General features: G+C 47.1%; 1 protein-coding gene, 1 non-coding gene and 1 pseudogene across 4 annotated transcripts; 1 reads left to right on the forward strand and 2 right to left on the reverse strand.

The window, feature by feature from the left end:
- Positions 1 to 351: 351 nt before the first annotated feature.
- LOC100284905 (uncharacterized) lies at positions 352 to 2,429 on the reverse strand. Its single transcript, NM_001157800.2, has 3 exons — positions 2,191 to 2,429; positions 1,422 to 1,790; positions 352 to 1,317 (listed from the first exon to the last, which is right to left on the reverse strand). Exons 1-3 carry the CDS (start codon positions 2,311 to 2,313, stop codon positions 871 to 873), a joined length of 939 nt encoding a protein of 312 aa, NP_001151272.1. The 5' UTR covers positions 2,314 to 2,429; the 3' UTR covers positions 352 to 870.
- On the reverse strand, positions 2,428 to 5,152 carry LOC109942743 (ECB2 superfamily pseudogene; annotated as a pseudogene). 2 transcript variants are annotated; one of them, NR_161309.1, is made up of 3 exons: positions 3,384 to 5,152; positions 2,564 to 2,805; positions 2,428 to 2,443 (listed from the first exon to the last, which is right to left on the reverse strand). The product of NR_161309.1 is annotated as an ECB2 superfamily pseudogene, transcript variant 2 (transcript). The 2 variants fall into 2 exon arrangements; NR_161308.1 differs by having other exon boundaries at positions 2,431 to 5,152.
- Positions 5,153 to 5,414: 262 nt separating this feature from the next.
- LOC111590682 (U2 spliceosomal RNA) lies at positions 5,415 to 5,609 on the forward strand. The gene has a single exon (XR_004855722.1). It is a non-coding gene; the product is annotated as a U2 spliceosomal RNA (small nuclear RNA).
- Positions 5,610 to 10,168: the final 4,559 nt, after the last annotated feature.

The raw sequence follows: 10,168 nt of genomic DNA on the forward strand, positions 1-10,168 counted from the left end.
ATATTTTCTATGTAAAAGATTTTATATTTGTGTATCTAAAATTTTTGCGAACAAAACTAGACCACACATGCTATGTAATATTTGAAGATTTATTTATATACTCTTCTCTAATACATATATCGGTACAACTAACCAAAAAATCTGTATCTAGTCTATATATTGAGTCTGTGAAAGGCTGAAAGCAACCAAATAAATATATCTTGCATAAGCTCAACCTGATGCTACTTATTCTGGCTCCATTTAGCCATCCTGTTAGACTGATACGGCAACCAATACGTATAGTGAAATTGTTAGACTGATACGGCAACCAATCAGACGTATAGTGAAATTGCATCCTGTTAGACTGACACGGCAACCAACCAGATATATAGTGAAAATTTGAATATGAGCATAGAGATGAGTATACTGGTGAAAATAGCTTTACAAACGCACGTACTACACGACTGCGACATGCGTCCGATCCATGCAAAATATCCACAGATGCATATAAGAAGCGTATATACAGTTATACACACACTTGCACGCTTTAAATACCTTGCTGCTGATGCTATGCTACTGCACACTGTCTCCGATCCACAGATTCACAGGGGCACACACACACACGCGCGCTTTACCTTTCTGCTGCTGCTACTGCTATCGCCACGGAGTTGGTCCAAAAGGTTGAGCTGGACAGGAGTCGATCAAATAATAATGGAAGCAGATCCTCTGCGTCCGGTCACTGACATGTGGGTCTGGATCAGCTCAGACCTACCTACCTACCTATCTGCAGACTGCAGTTAGGTCCAGAGGATCCGCGCTCGCTCAAACGATATATGCATGGAGCTCGATCGAAAGATGATGATGCTGCTGCTAATCTATATCAGCCATCTGCTATTCTGCTCGCGAGATCTCCTCAAAGACCGGCAGCCTCCTGCTCTTCTTCCGGTACGGCACCGCCACGTCGAGCAAAGCCAGCATCTGGTTCTCGACCCAGTCATCGTCGTCGCTCTCGCTCCCGCTCCCGCTCTTATCCGCCGGGCGTCGTCGTCCGTCACCGCCGCCACCGCCCGGCCACGTCGTATGCGCCATGATCCGGGCCAGCAGCTCCTCCACTTTCCGGACGATCTTGCCGTCCTGCTGGTCGCGGGCCTGCAGGTACCTCCCGGCGAGCACGTCGGCGAGGACGAGCTCGGCGTCGGCGAGCCGGGCCTGCTCGATGAGGCAGAGGGCGAGGTTGCACGCCTTGTTGGCGTCCGGGTCGATCATCTGCGCCTTCCGGTACACCACCTCCGCCGCCATGAAGTTGCGCTGCTGCATGTACGCCCACGCGAGGTTGCCCTGCATTGCATGCATGTCCGGCGAAGCTTATTAGCTATGCCACGCACTGGACGTGTGGACTCTGGAACAGGCTGGGGTCTGGGGACCGCCGCATGCACACGCACCAGGACGCGCGATGTCTCTTGCTTGACGGAGACGTGGATCTTGCGGCCGTGCGAGCGGGCGCGCTTGGTGGTCCTGCCATGGAACGCCTCGCCGAGGTAGATCTTGCGGAGCTTCTGCTTGAGCAGCTCGATCTCCTCCTTGGTCCGCCCGCTGGCCTTGTAGAGGTCCAGGAGGATGTTGTCCAGCGGCTCCTGGGACTGCTTCGGGCACAGGTGCCGCAGCGACCTGATGGCGTCGATGGCCTCCGCCAGGTACCCGCGCTGCTTCATCACCACCGCCATGTCCTTGAGCGCGCTGTCCAACTTGTCGCCCGCGCTGATCGCCTTCCAGAACCACGCGATCGACGCGTCCAGGTCCTTCTCCACCAGCTTAATTATTCGATCATCACAGCAACGGTATTAATAATAAATAATTTAAAAGTTCATTTCAATCAGATCACTCCGTTCCAAATTATTGTGAGTCGTTTTGCCTTTTTCTCTCTCTCTAGATCACTAGTAAATAAATGATGTTGCTAAATTTTACTCGGTAATAGAAAATTCAGAAATGCCTATAGATCTCAAGCTAATACTGTTAGTAATTGTGATTATTTGTGTGAAATTAACTTAATCACCAGATTATACAGATCTAACCAATAATGAGACCTAGAATCAAGCTAGAACAACCATCCGTCGACAGCAAAAAAATAAAAAAATAAAAAAACAGTTATGAGCATGCTGAGCTAACAGCTAATGATTGGTAATCTAGATCCTAATTGATGGAGGCTTTTACCTGGAAGTGCTTGGCCCTCGCGTAAGGCCCGTCGCCGGGCGGGATCTTGTGCGCGACGTGCGGCGAGGTCGGGCTCGCCGGCTGAGCCACCGCTGCCATGGCGACAAGTTGATGATTATCCATGCCTCTTCCTACTAGCTCCTCCTCCGGCTATCTAGCTCTAGCTAGAGCTAATGCTGAACCTTCTCCCGGATCGATGCTTCATCACCAAAGACGTACGGTCAGACGAGACGGCGAGGAGGCGGACCTGTCCCTGTTTATAATAACCCGCTGCAGCGTGTTATCCAAGTGCCCCACCAGACTGCCCGGGCAGCGCACGAGACCGGGAAGCCGTCCAGGTTCAGTCAGTGTGGTCGGGCCGGGGCATGCATACCTGGGCAAGTTCATCTGGACGTGTCCTGTAGCTGGTTGCCCCGACTGGCCCCCTGATGATAAGTGATAAGAACCGACCGCTTCGCGGCTTCGCGTCACGTAAAAGATGGACGTGGCACTCGGCTACTGGTGACTGGAGTGGAGCGAGAGTGATCCGTCCAGGCTCGTCAATCAGCTTCCTGCGTGCGTGACTGCGCCCACCCTCAGACAGCTCACACCAAAAGTTCATACTGCATAAGACGCCTACACCAAACAAAGTTTTAGTGTTTAAGGTAAAGTAGGTATTAATAAACAGGAAAAAAAAGAGGAACAAACAAATTGGTTTCTGTTCTATTTTACATGCATAAGACGCCTACACCAAACCATACTCGAGTCTCATGCCCCAAGGTTGACGTAAATACACCACCGAACCCCACGGTCCAGCAGCACTTATGTAGCTTGATAGTGTTCATCATTGTTAACTCTGTTAGGATATAATCTTAAATTCTAAGCTTGAGCATGCTTCTTACAATTAGCAAAGAGGACCAACCATTTAGGTGTCTCAATCATGCTAGATCGACTAAACAAAATAGAGTGCCAAGTCAAACTACTCGTGCTGATGGTCAGGTAGTCATGACTATATGCATAAACCATACTGGTAATTTAGAAAGCAATCACTTTTCAGTTCTAAAGCCAAATAACCAAAACAAGGCATATTACAGAGTCCCAAATCATCAAATGTTGTTCCCAAAATCAGCCACTTTTCATTTTTGTAATCAGCAAACAACAACACAGATATAAAATGAAACACATAAAGTAGACGGAAGTAAGAGGCAGTATACAATCTTGAAGTCTTCATTCTGAAATCTGAACTTCATGTATCTTCACTCTGATGAAGTAAAGAACAATGGTACAGAGGTGCAGACACTTCTCAATTAGGACTAAACTTGTCCTTTAAAGGCCAAAACCACTTTTAAATCCCATAATCCACAAGTGGCTACTCTAATGCATGATGCAATTTAAAACTGACTAAAAGGAGTAACAACTGCAGCCAAAAGCATAAATCTTCTTCGTTAAATCACATGTTGAGTCACCACTGTGGAAGCAAGTCAAGAAAAATAATAATAAATGGACAGCACATGGATACTCAAGAGCCTCATTGAGTCGGTACTGTTCATGTTGGCACCTGCTTGTGCTTGAGCAGGAAAATTCAGGCTTGAAAAATAGGCAGTTACCATCTGGGCTATGAACCATCAGATGCAATTTGGTGCATGACTAGAATGTTGAATCAACAGACTCGTGATGAATGATTTCACAAAGTTGGTACAGAAAGAAGCAATCAAATAGATGCTGCCATGTTAGATAAATTCCAAAGCACCAAGTACATTTCCTCCTTATAATGATATGAGCAACCTCCCTTCACAAACTCATGTATTTCTCCATCCACTTCAATCACACTCCGTCCAATATCCTTTCTCATCCCCTCATCACATATCATTTTCCTAATCCTCAAAACATCACCCCACATTGCTTCATCAGCATATATATTTGATAGAAAAACAGACTCCAGAATCAGCTCCAAGATTTGCAAGACGTTCCATTTATAACTCAGCCAGCTCAACGCAAATGTCCAGCACGGCCAAGTAGATCAACCAATTCTACCTCGGGATCTATCCCAAAATCATTTTTCATTCTGTGAAATATTTCTAAACCCTCTGAGATCAAGCCAGCATGTGTGCAAGCAATCAGAATGACAAGTACACTAAGATCGTCCACTGCAACCTTTTCTGCCTCCACTCGATGAAACAGCATGACAGCATCCAGACCATAACCATGAGTTGCAAGTCCAACGACATCCAGACCACATCATCAGATAGCACTTCTCCAAGCAAGAGTGAAGCCATCTTACTTGCTCCAAAGCGCCCAGCTGAGCACTAGCACTGACAGCCCCCACGGCAACGACCTTATCAGGCCTTACGCCACACCCCGGCATACTCTGAAAATACTCCAAAGCCTCCTTGGCTTCCTCACACCTGAATGCCCATCAACAAAAATGTTTCTAAGATCACATTCCGTGTAAACGTCGATCAAGGACCCCCAAGAGAACGTGTCTTTCTGCGGCATTTCGTCGAACAGCTCCTGCGCGAGCCTCATCTCCCCTTCCCGAAGAACCCAGCGACCATGGAGTTCCATGAGACGTTGCCCGCCTTGTCGAACACAATCCTCCCCTAGTGGCAATCCAGGATCCTGCATTAGAAGTTGATGAGCGTGTTCACCGTGAAGAGGTCCGCGCCCAGCCCTCTCTCCTCACGGCCTCGGCGTGAACCAGGAGTCCGGCGCGGCCACAGGCCTTGAGGACAGTGAGGAACGTTGTAGGCGCCCGGCCGCACGTCGCAATAGCGCATCCACGCAAAGTAGAGCAGCGCGATGCGGGGGCGTGGAGGCGGACGGACGTGTTCCAGGGGAATCGGTCGCGGGCGGCGGGATCCGGGGGGCGCGCGAAGACGGCGTCCGCGAGCGTGGCGACACCGGGATGGACGCGAGGGCGAGGAGGAAGCGGTTGGAGAGCCATAACGGGGAGGCGGAGAGGTGGCCTGACTGCCCGAGGAACGCGTGAGGCTGGAGGCGAGAGAGGAGCATCTGCAGGGCGACCGGGGGAGGCCGCATCAATCAGGCATCGCCACTTCAAACTCTGAAGGCTTGCTATTGATGGGCCTTGGCGAGCACATTTTCACAGCGGCCCGCTACGAAATAGCGCGCGCCGTGGTTCCGTGTGCGTGGAGCGCGTCTAGGTTTAGTCCCACCCCGGAGGCAATGGACGAGCGGAGCCAGAGGAACGCTATAAAAGAAGACCCTGGTGGCTAGTGCAATTCATACCTTTCTCGGCCTTTTGGCTAAGATCAAGTGTAGTATCTGTTCTTATCAGTTTAATATCTGATATGTGAACTATGTGTTCACTTCGATATTAAATTTATTTTTTGTGGGGGAGGGTCCGTATAGTAGCTTGCTACTTGGTCCTCGTGTGTCGCTCGGGCGTTGCACTTCTGCCCGAGCCAGGCGCATCCCAACCAGTTCAAATCAAATTTCGTGTTCTCTGCTTAAACGGCTTACAGTAGTTTGTTTTCAGTTTATTTTGATTGCGGAATCTTGTTGTATTACCGGTTAAGATGATTTTTATCTTGTATATGTCCACAGACCAGTAATCAGATAAATCTATATTGAACAGAAAAGTGACTTCCACGCACCTCAACACTTGACCGTCCCAAACTAAATCCGTACCTCAACATCAGACCCTTGCTTTGCTTGAGATCATCGAAACTAAGCCGTTTTAGAGTTAAAAACCTGTGATTATCAGTAACCGGTTTTCTATTTTTAAATCTAAAAACAATTTTCAGGTTTCTCAGCTGGTTTTGGCGTTTTCGACTGATTTTCTTCGCTGATTCTTGATGGTTTTTGGAATTTAAGTTTTCGGTCGAGAAAATCGTTGATTCTTGATGGTTTTCCGAATTTTCGGACCGGAAATCGGCTTTTGCCGGTTTTCAAATTCAATTAAATTGGTTTCACGACGAGGAATCACTATTTTCACCATTAACTAGTTTCTATTTTCTATTTTTAAAATTTAAAAAACAAATCGATGCATAACTAATACCGATCCCGATCCGATAACGACAAACTAGATCGGTTTTTGCCCATTTTCGATGTTTTTGTAGTCCTTGTTTTGAGCCACCTGCCCTTGCGTTACCTTGAGCATGGTTAGGAGCTTGTTCATTTTCACGACAATGATGGGGTTAGGAACATTGTCAAATCGTGTGTGGCCATAAAAAATACTCATATCATTGGTGTTGCAACCCACCCTGATAGAGTGAGTGCCTACTTTACCATAATCTCGCAACACACAATAGCTAGGCAGAAAAGCCCATGACAGTAGCAAAAATTATAATCAAGACTTCTTTTATTAATATGAGGTTCTCATGAGACCATGCCTTGTTTCTCTGCACTCGTCAATACAAGATGAAACACTCCATGGATGCCATGTTAATTACGGTGCATACAACAACAGAGATCTCTAGCAGCATGTTACGTCGAACCCTTTACATCATATCCCAACAGAGAAAAATGAGTTGGTCACGTATATTCTCTTGTCATCCAAGCTCAATTGTGAATCCATAGTTATACAGATCATATTATAATCATTTACCACACATGCGGTCCACCTCTAAGTTGATTTCCATAGTTATAGAAAGACATATTGTGAATCAAAGTAATAAAAATTATATTGTAATTCCATCTTGGCTCATTAGGATTCCAAGTGTACCATTATTATAGTGTGGCAATGCATAACAAACAATTTATAGAAATGGATGTGATGTAGTTTGGTATTTGGGAACTCCACAGTGAACCACCTATAACTACAACAAAAGATCTCATAAACGCCGAGGCGAGGACGTGATTATGGCATTGGAACACATGGGAGGCGAACCTGCATGAGCAAAGGCGAGAGAGGAGTGTTCGTATGGCGATGACAAGACAAGGAGGTCACATCGATCAGGCATGACGCCTTCAAACTACAACGAAGCCAATTGTATGTAGGAGGAGACCGAGTTAATTCTAGGCACAGAAAATACTTTGGTGGGCTAACTAGTAATGGGACTTATCGAGTCCATTCTCTTTGTGGCCTCGTGATAGTTGGCTAGAGAGGGTAAATAGGCAAAACCTAAAATTCTTACTCAAACAACAAGCTTTGGTCCAGATATTGTCACTTAAACGGTTAGAACAATAATAACACATCCAATATATATTATAAGATAATCATTTGTTATGTTGCAAGTAAAACTTAAGTACGGAAATGAAAGCTAGCAACAAGCTATAACTCTTAAATGATGAGAAAAGCAAGTATTAAGTAGAAGAGGAAAGGCAAATGCAAAATGGAAGGATAATACATAAGAGACACATGATTTGTTCACTGAAACTCAGTTTCACAAAGAAACCTATGTCTTCGTCAAGTGGTTCACAAATAACTAGGTCTCTTTCAACCATTTCCACACTCAAACGACCACCAAGATCAAGCTCGAGTCCTTTCTTTCTCAAATGGGTGAGAGCAATCATCTCACGAGGCTCTCTATACAAAAGTTGAAGAGCCTCGTTCGCTTTTATAATTTTTGGAGTAGTAACTCCACTCAAGAGTGATCACAATTCGTCTCTCTTTTCTCATAATCATAACTGAAAGGGAATTAGGCTTACACCTAGTTCCTAAATAGTTTTGGTGGTTGAAATGCCCAACACAAATAATTGGACTAACTAGTTTGCTCTAGTATATAAGTTATACAGGTGTAAAAGGTTCACACTAAGCCAATAAAAAGATCAAATATTGGATTCGACAAAGGAGCAAAGGGACAACCGAAGAGACCTCTGGTCTGGGGGCACCGGACTGTCCGGTGCACACCGGACAGTGTCCGGTGCACCACCGGACAGTGTCCGGTGCACCAGAGGACTCCAACTCCAACTTGCTACCTTCGGGAATTTCCAGAGGCACTCGCGCTATAATTCACCGGACTGTCCGGAGTATACCGGACAGTGTTCGGTGCTCCTCTGAAGAGCTGCCTCAGGAACTCGCCAGCCTCGGGAAATCAGGACGGCGTCTCCGCTATAATTCACCGGACTGTCCGGTGTAACAGCGGGGCAACGGCTATTTCGGCGCCAACGGCTACCTGCGACGCATTAAATGCGCGCGCAGCGCGCGCAGAAGTCAGGCGTGCCCATACTGGCGCACCGGACAGTGGACAGTTCATGTCCGGTGCGCCACCGGACATCCAGGCGGGCCCAAAAGTCAGAACTCCAACGGTCAGAATCCAACGGCATTGGTGACGTGGCTGGCGCACCGGACATGTTCGGTGTGCACCGGACTGTCCGGTGCACCATACGATAGACATCCTCCACCAACGGTCAAGTTTGGTGGTTGGGGCTATAAATACCCCAACCACCCCACCATTCATTGGATCCAAGTTTTCCACTTCCCAACTACTTACAAGAGCTCTAGCATTCAATTCTAGACACACCAAAGAGATCAAATCCTCTCCAATTCCACACAACGCCTTAGTGATTAGAGAGAGAGATTTGCTTGTGTTCTTTTGAGCTCTTGCGCTTGGATTGCTTTCTTCTTTCTTGATTCTTTCATTGCGATCAAACTCACTTGTAATTGAGGCAAGAGACACCAAGCTTGTGGTTGTCCTTGTGGGAACTTTGTGTTCCAAGTGATTGAGAAGAGAAAGCTCACTCGGTCCGAGGAACCGTTTGAGAGAGGGAAGGGTTGAAAGAGACCCGGCCTTTGTGGCCTCCTCAACGGGGAGTAGGTTTGTGAGAACCGAACCTCGGTAAAACAAATCCGCGTGTCTCACTTCATTATTCGCTTGCGATTTGTTTTGCGCCCTCTCTCGCGGACTCGTTTATATTTCTAACGCTAACCCGGCTTGTAGTTGTGTTTATATTTGTAAATTTCAGTTTCGCCCTATTCACCCCCCCCTCTAGGCGACTATCAATTGGTATCAGAGCCCGGTGCTTCATTAGAGCCTAACCGCTCGAAGTGATGTCGGGAGATCACGCCAAGAAGGATATGGAGACCGGCGAAAAGCCCACTACAAGCCATGGGAGCACTTCATCGGAAGAGTCCCGCACCAAGAGAAAGGAGAAGAAGAACTCCTCCAAAGGGAAGGAGAAGAAGTCTTCTTCACACCAAAAGGAGAAGAAGGAGAAATCCTCTTCTCACAAGACGCGTCGGAGTGGGGACAAGAAAAAGAGGATGAGGAAAGTGGTCTACTACGAGACCGATTCTTCATCGCCATCCACCTCCGGCTCCGATGCGACATCCGTCACTTCTAAGCGCCAAGAGCGTAAGAAGTATAGTAAGATCCCCCTACACTACCCCCGCATTTCTAAACATGCACCTTTACTTTCCTCCCATTAGGCAAACTACCAACCTTTGATGGTGAAGATTATGCTAGGTGGAGTGATTTAATGTGATTTCATCTAACCTCACTCCACAAAAGTATATGGGATGTTGTTGAGTTTGGTGCACAGGTACCATCCGTAGGGGATAAAGACTATGATGAGGATGAGGTGGCCCAAATCGAGCACTTCAACTCTCAAGCGACAACAATACTCCTCGCCTCTCTAAGTAGAGAGGAGTATAACAAAGTGCAAGGGTTGAAGAGCGCCAAGGAGGTTTGGGATGTGCTCAAAACCGCTCACGAAGGAGATGAGCTCACAAAGATCACCAAGCGGGAGACGATCGAGGGGGAGCTCGGTCGGTTCCGGCTTCGCAAAGGGGAGGAGCCACAAAACATGTACAACCGGCTCAAGACCTTGGTGAATCAAGTGCGCAACCTCGGGAGCAAAAAGTGGGATGACCATGAGGTGGTTAAGGTTATTCTAAGATCTCTTATTTTCCTTAACCCTACTCAAGTTCAATTAATCCGTGGCAACCCAAGATATACACTAATGACCCCCGAAGAAGTAATCGGGAATTTTGTAAGTTTTGAGTGCATGATCGAAGGCTCAAGGAAGATCAACGAGCTTGATGATCCCTCCACATCCGAAGCTCAACCCGTCGCATTCAAGGCGACGGAAGAAA

The sequence above is a fragment of the Zea mays genome, chromosome 1 (genome assembly GCF_902167145.1).
Source record: "Zea mays cultivar B73 chromosome 1, Zm-B73-REFERENCE-NAM-5.0, whole genome shotgun sequence".
In the NCBI taxonomy this organism is placed as follows: Eukaryota; Viridiplantae; Streptophyta; class Magnoliopsida; order Poales; family Poaceae; genus Zea; species Zea mays.